The 15,114-nt window shown below is 35.1% G+C and overlaps 1 protein-coding gene across 1 annotated transcript in view; it reads right to left on the bottom strand.

Moving 5' to 3' along the window:
* Nucleotides 1-7,131: 7,131 nt before the first annotated feature.
* LOC144964761 (eukaryotic translation initiation factor 3 subunit A-like) overlaps nucleotides 7,132-15,114 on the bottom strand; it is a 35,869-nt gene continuing 27,886 nt past the window's right edge. Inside the window, exons 19-22 of the mRNA XM_078899355.1 lie at nucleotides 13,518-13,694; nucleotides 12,020-12,813; nucleotides 10,964-11,029; nucleotides 7,132-8,328 (exon numbers count right to left, since the gene is read on the bottom strand). Of these exons, the coding sequence (XP_078755481.1) occupies nucleotides 8,285-8,328; nucleotides 10,964-11,029; nucleotides 12,020-12,813; nucleotides 13,518-13,694 (1,081 nt within the window). The 3' untranslated portion in view covers nucleotides 7,132-8,284. The remainder of the gene's footprint in view (nucleotides 8,329-10,963; nucleotides 11,030-12,019; nucleotides 12,814-13,517; nucleotides 13,695-15,114) is intronic.

The raw sequence follows: 15,114 nt of genomic DNA, 5'->3' as shown, positions 1-15,114 counted from the left end.
ATACAAGAAAAAAAAAAGCATATCCCAAAACAATCTGCCTGCCTTGAGACTGATTTTTGGGACGTTTTTTGTTGTTTGTTTTTTTGGGGTTTTTTTCTCTCTGCTTTGTCAAGAACTGTCTCATTACACATTTTTTCAGATCTTTATCTTACACCATTTGTCACTTTGACATTAGGTCGGAGGTAACTAAAGTAGATACTGAAAATTAATTTAACCCTCTCCTTATCAACCACAGGAAAATCCTCACATTCTTTAGGGTACAATGAACATTTTGATGTTTCAGATTTTGTATACATCACAAATATATGAAGAAAAATCTTTGTAATAATTATGATAACTTCATGCTGTTTTGTTAAGTTCGTTTTTGTTCATAATATTATGTATAAGTATTTACTTATCGCCTGAGTGTGAAAAATCAATGTCTTGTGTTTGTTGGGTATGAAATTTCGGAAAAATCCTGTAACTGTCGGTAAGGAGTGAGAGTTGAATATCTTAATTCTGGAATTCTATTGGAATTAATATAGTTAAATTAGAAAAATAAATGTAGATCTATAAACTGCATAGGTATCAAAACTTTTGATTCTACTGTTCTCTTAATGAATTTGATCATATGAATCTGTTCCACCACAACATAATATACAGACCAGAGGCTTGGGGTCACATATTTCACATTTCACCAACATGAGACGGGGTTATATATTTTCAATTATAATTTCTTCAATTGTGAGTGGATTTATATATATTTATTTTTTTTAAAGCCTCCTGTCAAAATATTGAACATCACACAGATTGTCAAATCAACACCTCAATTGCATTCAGTTATCAGATGTGTCAATAAGTGGACTCGGAATGGAGGGTTTTAGAATGTATCATGATAAATATTTTGTTTGTTGACGGCAATGTAAAAACGTATACAATCAGTGAAGAAAAAGAAAGACAAAAGTATTATAGCATAAATTTTGGAGAAGAAATTAAAAATGCACATTTGTCATAATTCTTGTTATCTGTCTCAAAATGCCACAATTACAATTTCGATATTAAATATGGTGTGATGAAGTTTCTATTAATGATTATGTAATGTTGTTATCAATTATTACTGTTGCTATCATCATCATCATCATAATTATCTTCTTCTTTGTGGGGCTATGTGGTTTTGTATGACATTTGTCTTCGGACCAGATTGTCCAGGGTTCAAGTCCCATTCTGAGTAGTGTATAGTTGAGTCCAAGGATAAGGATCTTTACTCCCATCCTCTCACTGTACTCGAGTGTAAAATGAGAACCTGAGTTATTTCTGTCAGACCACCTAACTGGTGTCATGTCTTGTCCTACTCTTGTCCAGTTAAATGTTGCTGTTGGCTTATAATCCGCTTTGAGCATGATAAGTAGATATTTCGCTATATAAATGCTCAATGCTCAGTTATCATCCTCATCATCATCATCTTTATTGTTATAACCAGTATCACCATGTAAGACGTTACTGTGTTTTTGGTATCTGTATATCGCCATAATGTCATTATATTATTACTATTACCCACTCTGGTTTTTTATTGGATCATAAGATTCAATAAAATACTAGCGGCCTATCTACTGTGTTATATCAAATGACCTGACCATCAGTGCATTTTGGTGTGTACTGTGTGTACTTTGTGTGTGTGTGTGTGTGTCTGTGTTTGTGTGTACAGTGCATGTATTTATTTTGGGAAAGGATAAAATATCTTTTAAATATCGATTATATGGAATGATTTTATCGTGAGATTTTGTCAGCAAAGCTGAGGAAATGTTAGAGAGGGAGAGAGAGAGAGAGAGAGAGAGAGAGAGAGAGAGAGAGAGAGAGAGAGAGAGAGAGAGAGAGAGAGAGAGAGAGAGAAGAGGCTGGATGGTATCGATGTCGTCCTAATCCGCCTTTGAGTGAGAAAACTTCCCTTTTTTGTGCAATGGTCATGTGATCAAGGCTTTAAGAGTGTAAAAAACAATTGATGGAAAATTGCACTTTTATTATATATGAATGTCTTTGTGATATTAAAATTTTTCACACATGTGGAATTTTTAGAATTCCAACTCTGAAGATACCAAAAGCTAATGTGTAATTAAGTATTTCATGTTTTGGTGAATTTGGGTTTTTAGGAATGATATTTTGGCTTAATTTTTTCTTCCATTAATCTATAAATACCAATTTCCCTTTCAGTTCAACAAAATGCTGTTTTAAATCATAAACTTCATTGTTGTGTCAGATATTTAGTTATATTTTTCTTTCATTTTTTTTTCATGATATTAATTTTATTATACAAATGAAATTCATAATATACTTATATGATCATCAATATAACATAAGATGATTTTTATCAATCCGTTAACACAATGTCATAATGTTATTTAGTATTTGTAGACGATATCAAAAACCCTATGCAATTCATAATCAATTTAAATATGAATCAAATATTATATTATCCTTTACATATTGTTAGAATTCTGTACATCCAAACCCATAAAGTCCCACGTAGTGCCTGGAACTCTATTCTACCCATGACAAAGAGATATCATGACACTTTATATGACAAAGAGATATCATGACAATTTATATGACAAAGAGATATCATGACAATTTATATATATTAACCCCTCACATACAGGGTTCAATTTTCCTTTAACCAGACATCAGATCTTATTGTTTTCACCAAGAGAGCAGTAACAGAGAAGTCTCTGGCTTCAATGGAGCTAAGTCTCATTTTAATAAAGTTTGAAAAACATTTCTGACACTGTTTTCTCTTGAAAATTGTTAGATCTGCAATTATTACCCAATGGTGGGGACCATTTTTTATGTGATGTAAATTCAACTCCAGCATCAAAATGTTAAACAGTATTCATAATGAGATATTATTTATACATTTCGTAAAGAGTTAAATAGCATAGGTAACAAGATATACACTCCAGCACAGTTTCCTCAAACTCTTCAAAAACGTCTGAGGAAACCTGTAACGACCTGACTTGCCGTAGATGGGGAGTGTGGGAGCAGTGTGGCTCAGCAGTATGGACTTTGCAATGCACTCGAAAGATAGTTTGAATATCCATCGCATTATGTGGCCTTCAGCAAGCCACCTCGCCCTAGCTCTAATTGCGGCGCTGCGCTGCTGCTGACACCTGGGTTATTCCAGTCTTCCCTTGGAATAGACTCTGAGACAAATTTCCTTTTGAGATTAAAAATGGAACTTTATTGTTTATTTAATTTGTTGAGGGAGATCACTTTATACAATTGTTGCAATGTTACAAGGTGTTGGTGTGTGGTAGGGTAGGGTATGCAGTATAATACTCACGCACACACAGTCGTTTGGCATTTAAGACACCTCTCTGCTTCTTCTTATCACTTCACCATTAGTCCAAATTTCACTGCCACGCGCCATGATCTGATGGCCACTGCGGTAAATAATGTTGTTATACAGCAACCCCTTCCCCCATTCACACACACACACCCTTGTAACATTTCAATAAAGTAAATGATAATAAAGTTCCCTTTATTCAACCTAACGCAGAAATTTGACTTAGGGTTTATTCAAAGTGAAGATTGGAATATCCCAAATTGAGCTCGGGACAGGTGGCTTGCTGAGGGCCACATAACACTGTGGATATTCGAACCATGTAGCTTTCAGGTACGATACAAAGACCATACCACTGAGCCACACAGCCCCTTCCCATTACATCATTGCAATGTATGGTTTCCTCGAACGAGGAGCTCAAGGAAACCGTGCTGGAGTGTATATTCCGTGAGGCACTAACTCTAAAAATGAACCCCATGATTCAAAGTTGATGGCATCAAAACGAGCAATGTCACCCTGTTGTTGTTGTCATACACAAGATTCATTGGCTTTGGTACCTTTAAAAACACTCCCTGTTGAAATTTTCCATACCAGATGTCAATGTGTGCAATAAAGGAATTACGATTTATCCATTTATTTCTGTCTTCAAGTATTAATAATAAAGTTTTTATTAGACTTACATAAACAGTATTCACTGGATTCTAGCACGTTATTGGGAGAAGCCAAAAAGGCTGCTATAACCCGAATGCGCCAAAACCGGAAGCTCATAGGCAGTTACCAATACATTCTGTCATGGTCACCCATCTCCAGCGTGTCGTATAGAGCAGTAAAGTTAGGTGCCCCAAACGTAAACAATAACAAGTTGCTAGTGATTTCCGTTAGGGACCGGAATAATTTACGCACAATATAGGTCTCCCAATTTTGTAGTTTGAGTTGTAGGCAATACACTTTCAGTATTGAAAATATGTTTACATAAAATCTAACAGTTGCAGAAATAATAATATAAGGCTAAATTATTATGAAAATCAGGCTCCGAATAATTCTCGTTTTGTTCACACCAGCGCAATAATTTGCTCTGGTCTAAAAATAGATAGACTGTAACTTTTGATAAATTTTAGAAAATTTTACCTTTTGTTCCATAAAATATCCATATCTAGACATTATTTGATGCATGATCGAGTATTTATGAATATGTGTTTCTTTTGCCACCTAACAGCCAAATTTTAAAGGTTATTTTTTTCTATTATTTACATTGGAACGTGAGCTGTCAAGACAGGAACATGTGGTTTGCCACGTGCTTCTCGACCTTTGTTTACGTTTGGGGCAGCTAACTTTACTGCTCTATTGGAATCCAATGAGTACTGTATATAGCTGTTGCGATATCATGGTGCTATGATAAATTGAGGTAAATGTTTTAAAATGTTAAATTTCTACAAATAAGTATTTTTAAAAGTAAGAGTTGTTTGACATTACAAAATTGATATACATGGATATCAGTAGACTTGCTGTAGGCAGTGAAAAAAATATATTAATTCTATAATGCATATTTTTATCCTTACTTATACGAATTGTCTCTTTTGAAATGATTTAGGATAGATTTATTGTGATTAGTTTTGGGAAAAAACTATATTTTTTATGAATTCAGCTCTATGCGATTGGCAAAAAAAGTTTATATGCGTCGTAAATATCAAACTTCCTTAAATATAAATTCTTTCAAGTTTAATAAAGTCAAGGTTCCATTTTACTTTTACTCTTAACTCGAACCTAACCATTTTCACCAAAATAGTGATGTGACTGGACTTGAGTCAGGAGTTGCATTGCAGATACTATTCTTGGTGATTGGTTAAGTTTGGGTCTGCAGATACAACCAGATTAATACAGTAGAGCACACTAATGACAATCACCCATGTTACATTTGAAGGAAATAGCCCATCCTCCCTTTCATTCCCGGATTACTTCAATTAAACTTTATCGCAGATAACGAACAATCAAGAATAAATTATGGCTGTAGTAACAGGGTCATGTGTTGCCTATCAATGTCTTTTTGTTCTTTGTCAACAACTGGTGTCCAGACTTTGAAATATTGTTTGAACACTTAGCAATATAGCCTACTTCCAACATCACAACTGCGCATGCCAGTGGAATATCGTATCAATAATTAAAGAGTAACACACGTCAGCAAACAGCTCAAGGCTATCAGCTCTTAGGAAGCTCAAAAATTATTGCTAATACTTATAAATTCTGCCCGACTTTTTAATGTCAACAGGCTTTTATTTTACATATATGTATTTCATGGGAATATGGAGAGCCACAGTTTTGATGTACGAGATAAAGAGGAGAGGCAAATGAACATTGCTTCCTTTGTTCCGGAATAAAAGATTTGTATCCAAATCTCAGTGCTGAATTGTCATAAAAGTTGTACCAAATTTTCACATATGACATTGGTTTTGGGGGAAAGAGACCGTCATTAGCCATGAAAAATGTGTGCAAAGTGAAGGAAGAGAGTGGCAGGAAATTTGTGTGTCTGAGAGTCCCGGCTAAGTTTTTTTTTTTTTTTTTTTTACTGATATGAAGAACTATTTTCTCTACTTGGAGTTGTTAAAACCATGCTCTACTGTATTTATAGTACCGTAATAGTAATAGTAATAGAAATAATTTTGATGAAATTCATTTTCAGCTTTTAAGTTTACAGGTTTATTCATAATTCTAAACTGCAGCACGACTATTCAGTGCATTTCACTTTTTATTTTTCATATTTTATTATGGGTAATTTCAACATAATATGGCTTCTTTGTTATGAGAGAAATATAATTTTTTTTTTTTTTAATTCTATAGTTTATATAAAATTTCCAATGATGGCAACACTGTCTAGAAATGATGAGGATCTGGTCATTTTCTTACTGTCAACAATTTTTTGATTTATTTTTTGTTTTTAATGTTTACAAACTTCCATTTTTTTTTGTGCTTTTTCATTTTTTCTTTTAAATCACAAATTATTTTTATCTGAACATAATTATAAGAAGAACTTTTTTAATTTAGCATCAGAAGGTGATTTGGTCCCATGTCTTGTGCATTAAAAATGAATGACATTAACATAAGTACATACTTGAATTTTATTTTTTATTTTATGCTTTTTAATCATTTTTGGGGGTTTTCTCACAAGAGAAGGATGGAGCAGTCACATCCATCACCAACTAAAACAGATCAGTTTGTTTTAAGGGTTTTAATTTTATGGTGCTTGCAACACATTTTGGTCATATCAGCGCCAGTAAAAAGGAAGAAAATTGGGTAGTAAAAACACTCTAGATGTACAATTAACTCTCTCGAGTTCACCCATGAATATGAACTCGAGAGAGTTAAAAGGACTTGAGGAAAAAGTAAGACAAGGGGAAATGGATCAATTAGGGAACAGATGTAGATTCCAAGAGCACACCATCAATTTACCTAGTTTGAGATCACCTAAAAGTCTCAACCAGACACGAGCATAAGTTCCCGCTAAGAGGAATACACTCAAATGTTTACAAATCATGTAAAGAATAAAAGAAATAACAGTACATAAGAGAGATGATTTACAAGGAAAAAAATATCATCTCCAAAAACTATATACATCTGTTTCCAACCCAGGGCCAGGACAAAACCCAGTAATCTCATTCCAAGACAAAGACAGAAAGCAAGTTGGAAAACATATAGGGGGATAAACGATGCATTAAGTACCTCCCAGCCCACTATGAGAGGTCAGGAACCCCACCCAGAGGCCATTAGCCTTAAAACAGATCAGTCAAAATAAAATCACTTTTCGAGCACAGAAAAACAAAAACTTTGTTATTTTGATAATATCCTGTCTTTAATTTTCAAATTAGTGTTGAAAACAAATAATTTATTTTTGGAAATATAAATCCATAAGTTTAGGCAATAAAACACATAAAACAGCACAACTAAAAATGAGGAAAAAGAAATTTTAGTACTAATCATAAGCAAACGCGAAGAAGAATAATAATAATTATATTTCTTTTCTTCTAACCATTCAAGTCAATAAGGATGCATTATCTTATTTAGTTAAAATTTCAGCTTACAACAAATTTCCTGATTCATTTTCATAAAAATGTCCATCTTATATAAGACAATGAAAATAATTTTAAGTCGACACAAGAAGAAAGGAAGAAAAAAATGATGATAGGGTAGTCAGAGATAATACACTTTAACAGTCATGTCGTCACTTCCCTCGTAATGACGCATAGTAACTTAGTAACTGGCTCTAAACTATCGGAACAATGGCGGACGCCCTTATGAAATATTTCTCCGACGAGCATAAAAGCGTATCCAGAGGGGAAAAAAACATAAATCTGATCATGTTTTGACTTTTACACATTCTGATCACAAGACATATTAAAAGTTCTAGCCAGCATGAAGAATAAAAAGTACCAATTTTCTTTGTTTAGAACCATTATGGCTGCCGTTGCTGGGCGACATGACGTCAGACTATTGGATCCAATTACACTACTACTAACGATTTCGTTTTTTAAACAAAGAAAGTGGTTCTCAATTTTTAAAATTAACCAAGTAGGCCATTGATGAAGTCATATGACATTTTCTCAACTCCATTGTCATAAAAATACTTTGACCCTTCCAACCTCATTTCAATTAAATATTTTAGATTCAATGAAAAGAGCAAGATGCATATAGTCAAAGACATAACTTTGTAAACGTTTATTTTGTGAGCACTTTTCACATAACATGACTACAAAACTACAGCAGCTGTAGATCTACAGCAAATTCTTGTCAGAAATATCAATATGGAAGCTATTTCAAACAAAAAAATCAACTTAAAAAAAAAAATATGAAAAGTTAAGATAAACTTTTACAACAATTTAAATAAAAGAAAATGAATGACAGATATGATGGTATTGCAATAACTGGGTATGAAACCAGCTGAATTCAATCAAATAAATGGAGATGTCCTGGTGGCTTTAACTAATACCTCACTGTTGTCCAGCCATCGTCATCCTCCGTAGGTGCTGGTATAGAGATGGAACAAGAAACAATAAAAATGGATATTAGCCAAAAACAACTAAAATACAAAACAAAAAATGAAATATACAAATTAAAACAGCATGTGGAACCTCAACCCAACGTTTATTTTTCATCAGTTAGTATCATCTACCACAGAGGATGATTCATACAATAACTTGAGCTTTTTCAATATAGCACAATATCAATTAAACATGCTGAAATCACTTTACAAGGGGTCCCTGATCAACACTGACACAGAACATGTAGAACGAGACATGATGCGATATTAGGCTGAAAACGCCCAGGTACTCATTTTATTCCCGAGTACATTGAGAGAATGTGAGTAAAGAGCCTTTTCCCAGGATTAAACTATGCACCAAGTGGGGCTACTCAGAACCTTCCGATCAGAAAGCAAGTGTCATACAAAAGACCACACTTAACCCATTCAAAATAGGCAATTTCTCTCATCATTTAACTTTTTGTTATAAGCTGCAGACTTTTTGACTACCCCATGTGTTAAAGTCCTATATATGACCTATGTGTACATCTCGTAGTGGAGCTGTGCCAAAACGTCGTTTCTGTGACATTCAACAGAAAAAGACACCAATATTAACTTAGTTTAACCACTTGTGGAAAACATTAAGTTTTCAGTGGTTTCTCTAAGATGACGCGAACTAATCCAAAAAATTGTCAGTCTGGCACCGAAGGAAATGGTATCTCAATGGGTCAAAAAGTATGGACGAAGTTTATACCTTTCATTGTCATTGCTAATAAAAGAAACTGATGAAAGCACTATAGAAAAACCAAATATCATTATTATTATTATTATTATTATTATTATTATTATTATTATTATTTTTTCATCATCATCAATTTCAATCATTATTATTACAGTGCAACTTCTGGATAACGGCAACCCGTGGATAGCGACAATTACCTCTGGTCCCAATTTTTTTTAGGAATAAAAACCCCAAATTAGCGAAATTTTAGTGAAACCTCTGTTTAGCGACATCGACATCGTTATAACAATAACCAGTAGTTGATACCCGACAATTGTCATCTCATACTCGTAACCAATTTTTTTAAAGCCTCTTTGTCCTCTCAATAAGATCGATTGTTACTGTTCAATCAGAACACATATTAACTAAACTGCCTGGAATCAGCGCTTGTTCATATGGAACCACAGCAAAAAGAAGTTTATCAGTGGATGGAATTCTCAAGGGTCCATTAACTTTCCATGTTAACTACCTATCTGGGGTCAGTGGAATTAACTGATGCAATGCCGTGTCCAATGAGGGCAATTATGGGTATTTATGGTCTTATAATATGTTGGAATAGCAGGGAAACAATAACAGCTTCTTTCACTGTTATTTTCATTTGAAAAATCAGTTTTTCCCTAAACACCAGTCCAAATTTGGTCTTATTGTAAGGGGGGGGTCTTTTGTTTTTTATATCACAAGATGTACTAATTTTTGTTTTTTGTTTTGTTTTTAAGGGTTTTACGGCGCTTGCAACACATTTAGGTTATATCAGCGCCAGTAAAAAGTAAAAAGGAAGAAAATGGGATAGTAAAAAGTTCTAGAATTACAAATAAAGCACCCAAGAGACAGTAAGGCAAAGGGGAACTGGGAAAAAATAGGGATAAGATGTAGATTCAAAGAGCATACCACCAAAGTATCATTTAGTTTGAGATCACCTATAAGTCTCAGCCGGACACAAGCACAAAATCCAACAAAGAGGAATACACTCAAATGCTTACATTATATATTCAAAATAACAAATATAATAATACATAACAGAGAGATGATTTACAAGGAAAAAAATATCATCTCCCAAAACAATAACTATGCATTTGACTGTTTTCCTCCCATTCCTCCCAGCCAGGGCCAGGATAAAACCAAGTAATCTCATTCCAAGACAAAGACAGAAAGCATGTTGGAAAACAGATATAAAGGAATAGAAGACACAGTATGTACCCCCCTGCCCACTATGGGAGGTCAGGAACCCCACCCAGGTACTAATTTTTAAGTGCTTGTCAATTTTGGTGCACTTAAATATTTCGGTATTAATAACTCATCAGCAGTTTCTCGTGGATTTGATTTTAACTAAAATCAAAACTAGATGTGTGCATCTGTGTTTTTATGCGGTGCTATCATATTGGTAGTTTTGTTAAATAACATTCGAGCACTGCTTAATGTTTACGATCAAAACAATGACAATATACTTTGAAGACTGAAAGCATAAATGGTATATCCTTTGTAAACAGGAGAAATACACATTCTAACATTGTTGAGAGTGGTCTTCTCTCAGGCACTGGTCCGCACATCGCACTGTTGTGTATTCATAGGCCTCACCACGCCCCCTTTTCTTCGCCATCTTGAAAACCCCGGAATAATGACACCATTGGATAAAGTCCCTGGTGACCGGGTGATGTCGTTAGCCAGGGGTTGCACAGTATTATTATTATTATTATTATTATTATTATTATTATTATTATTATTATTATTATTATTATTATTATTATTATTATTAATATCATGATGATTAATAGTATTGTTATTTTATTATTATCATCATTATTGGCATGAGTTGAAACATTAAAATTTGTCACAGCTCCAAGAATGTTTTAGACAACTGTACCTGATTCTTTTTTCTCATGCTTCCTCTCAGGTTCCCTCTTCTCAGTCCTGGCGGGTGGAGCCTCTCCTGTTGATTATATCAAAACTTGCGCTAGTTTTTTTCAACCACTATGATTAAACCGAGAAAATAATAAGCTAAAACTTCATAATGCTGGGCACATAGACGTTATGAAAGTTAGGAATATAGAAAGATAAAAATGAAACCAAAATCAAAGGAGTCCTGTGTCCAGGTTAGATTCCCTAAAAATTGATATTAAATGTCACAAAGAAAATTTGAAAAGCTTTGTTAGACCAATCATGACAAGAATTCATCCAAAGTTTCCAGCCAGCTGGATGCTCTTCTTTCCATCCCACTCAAGGCCACCACCAAAGGACCACCTATAATCTCACAAATACATCTACAACACTATAAAAAAAAATTAAATTGTTTAAAAAGCGGAAATTTATATAGCGCAATATCCACTAAATGTGCTCAAAGCACTTTACAGGGGATCCCCAAGTAACAGAAATTCGTAGAATGAGACATGACACCTGTAAGCGATATTACAATTAATTTTTTCCCCCAACAGCCAGGTACTCATTTTACACCTGAGAAGGGTGAGACAAAGAAAGAAAAGAGCCTTTTCCAATGACTCAACTATGCGCCGCTCAGAGCGGGACTCGAACCCAGGACATTCCACAATGGATGAAGATTTGAATTTTTTACATTTCAAGAGAAAAATATATAGGATATCAAAACTAATGAACTCATTTTTAATTTTTCAAAAATAAATCGTTGCTTTTAAAATGCAATTTAATTATGAGAAGTTGATACCCCAAATGATTAGTAATAATAATGTAAAGTTCCAATAATGCCCCTGCAATAACTTATAAAAAGTTTGAAGGGGGAAAAAAAGAGCATAACATGTGGCAAGTCAAAGATATCTAAAGAAAAAAGTCTTTTCAATCCAGGATCCCGGTAAAAAAAAAATTCCCAATTGTATTTCTAAAAAATTAATTTTGTTTTCTGAAATGCTCGTAATTCAAAAGTCATCTTTCATCTGAATACTCGACTTACCTCTTCTCCATACATCGTCACCACCCCTAGCTGGTGGACCTCTCCTCTCATCTCTGTAAGGACCTCTGCGATCACTGTCAGGACCTCTGCGATCACTGTCAGGACCTCGACGTTCATCCCTTGGACCCCTACGGTCATCTCGACGGTCGTCACGTGGCCCACGGCGGTCATCTCTGTCTTCCCTGTCAGGAGGCCCTCCTCTTCGCCAGCCACCTTCTTCCATGTCCCTACGAGGCTCATCCCTATATCCACCTCTGGGAGGGCCGTCGTCCCTTCCTCTCCAGCTTCCTCCACCACCACCTCCGCGAGGACCATCCCTTGATGGGGGAGCACCACGGTCTCTATCTCCACGCCAGTCATCTCTAGCCGGTGGTCCCCTCTCATCACGCCTTTCCCTCCAGCTATCCCGCGGCCCATCTCTATCCCTATCTCCCCTATCCCTAGATGGAATTTCTCTTGGGGCAGCTCTCCAGTTGTCACCACCACCCGTACGTCTATCTCTGTCATCTGGTCTACCACCTCTCCAATCATCCCTAGGGGGTCCCCTGTCACGGAAATCACGACGGTCATCTCTAAATTCACGTTCCCTGTCCCCTCCCCGAGGTGGTCCTCTGAAATCATCGCGGGGTCCGTGGTCATCCCTGGGAGGTCCTCTACCATCACGGTCACCGACATCTCTGTCTCTAAAGTCCTTAGGTGGTCCTCTAATGTCACGATCTCCAGCTCTGGGGGGACCTCTTACGTCATCCCTATCATTTCTTCTATCATCATCAGGATCTCTGTCATCATCACCTCTGAAATTTTCAAAACGTTCTAAATTAGGAAACAAGAGCATGCCGTGTAGTTTAACATTAAGAATATAATTAATCAGTGACACAAGATTAAACAATGTCATCATCAGGATTTTTCCCAGAACATTAGAAGAAAAACAAATTGAAATGTTTTTATTTTTATCATCTCTTTTTTTCCCGTTAGACAAAGAGTACTTTACTTTAGTATAGCTGTCCTTGCCTTTAGATTAAAATTCCTATTTTGTTTGTTTTTAAATGGGAAAATTAAAATACAATAAACAATAATTCTGATATCATTTCAACGCATCAAATAATGTTTCCAATTAAGAGTTTTTACTATGATAATAAATAGAAATATGGGATAAACAACATTAAAACTTCTAGATTAGTCATAATACCTGTGCCATTATCTCTAACACATCCAGGAAAAAATCCATAGAAAATTGGGATTTCCATCATCTATTCAGAATTATTTTAAAAACTTTAAAAAACAAAACAATTATAGTAGGGCTGGGGGGGTTTTGCAGGGAAACGAAGGGTTAGCAGCTTTGTATATCTCATTTTTTAAGACAGCTGTGTGATTTAACCTAAAAGATCCATTAAAAAATTAAAATCTAAATCAAAATTCTGAATGTGCCTGAATTTGACATTTTTAAAAATCTAATTTTAATCAGAATAAGTGAAGAGTGTTAATAATAATGGTTTACCCTCTAGCTCTCCAGCTGTTTTCCTTTTCTGCCTCTCTCTGTCTCCATCCACCAACTTTTGGTCTATTTGTGCCATCTCTGTCTCCATCTCTGTCGCCTTCTTTTCCACCATCACCGCTGCGTCGCCAAGAACTCTCATCAGTACCACCTCTCTCTTTCTCACGCTGCTCCTCGCGCCTGAAACAATTGATAATTATAATTGTTTGATAAAGCGCCAGTATCCACAAATAGTTCTCAGAGGTACTTTACAATAGTCTTTCTAGTGTCACACAATGAGCGTGTAACAGTAGCAAGATCTTTTTAAAAAATAACTTTTTTATAACCTTGTCAATGGTAATGCAAAATAATAACTGGAAATGAGGTATTTAATATAAACCTAATATTCAGAATGGTAAAATAAGCTGATTTTACCCCATGACAGAACTTATTTTTAAATCCAAATTGCAAGATGTATGTTGTAATAACAAATAACAGTAAAGATTTTTCATTTTAGTCTCCAAATGTTACATAATGATAATGGTATGCACCAGGTTTCAAGCTTGGAACTGCCATTACTTTATTAAAAGTCAGTTAGTCCTTTTCAAATTCTATTAGGGTAAACAAACCCTTACTTTTCTGCCACAATATGCGACAGTATTATGCCATAGCTGTGGGATGAGGACTTTTGGATTGGATGCACCTGCTTATGTGGTCCTCTTTTCCCGTCAACTGGTTCCAACTCTGTTCTCTCTGCTATTAAGTTAAAGGTCTGATGGTTTGAATTACAGATTTAACATCTGAGTAGGTTGTCCAAACTACCCAAATGGGCGTTATCGGGAGTGGAAGTTGGTGATTTTGCCGATCTTCACTCAGTCCTTTCTAATATTTATTCTATCGCAATATTAATAAATTTACTATCATAATAAAGATCAATTTAAGCACTCTTTTATGGTGCTTTTGCTTTTTTATTTGGGTTTGAAGTGAAAAGGTTACATAGTGGTGAGCGAAGGTACTGTTGACACAGAATTACGCATTCTTGAAGCTTATTTTTGACCCCTCACTCTTTGATCGCTCGGCGACAACGGCCCATGCAAGCTAGCTTCTTGCTGTTTGCGCGAGAAGATGCAGCACAGGATAAGCTTTATTTTGGTACCAAAAAGGCATTAGTTTTTTTTTTTTATTTGTCATAAATTATTTTTTTTCGATTTTAGACATTAAATTCACAAAAAATTAATTCAAACGTATATCATTCGAAAGCTTGTTTTTTTTATCTATAAAAATTCGAAAACCTCGTAGTGCTAGCTCTGTTGGGTCGCCATCGCGAAAACAAAGAAACAAGACCAACTTTCGCTTTCGTTCTTTCTTCACCTCACGGCTGCCTGCTGTGCTTGGCTACGGTATGGCGAGCGATAACGGACAAATTATCTGTGAAAACGTTGCCGGTTCACCAGAATTGGATCCCTTTGGAGTTGTTAAAGGTGAGTTTAAATAAATAATAATTATTATGCGTTTGGTGTTTTTTAAATATATATTAGCGATTAATTTAAGTCTCTGTCTATGGTTGATCCAATTATCGATAACTTATGTGTTGATCTGACGGGTGGTCATAGAACGTAGT

The sequence above is a fragment of the Berghia stephanieae genome, chromosome 2 (genome assembly GCF_034508935.2).
Source record: "Berghia stephanieae isolate SIO BIC M18660-M18661 chromosome 2, UCSD_Bste_1.3, whole genome shotgun sequence".
In the NCBI taxonomy this organism is placed as follows: domain Eukaryota; kingdom Metazoa; phylum Mollusca; class Gastropoda; order Nudibranchia; family Aeolidiidae; genus Berghia; species Berghia stephanieae.
Note: the sequence above shows the minus strand (reverse complement) of the source record. Positions and strands in the feature narration are given on the sequence as shown.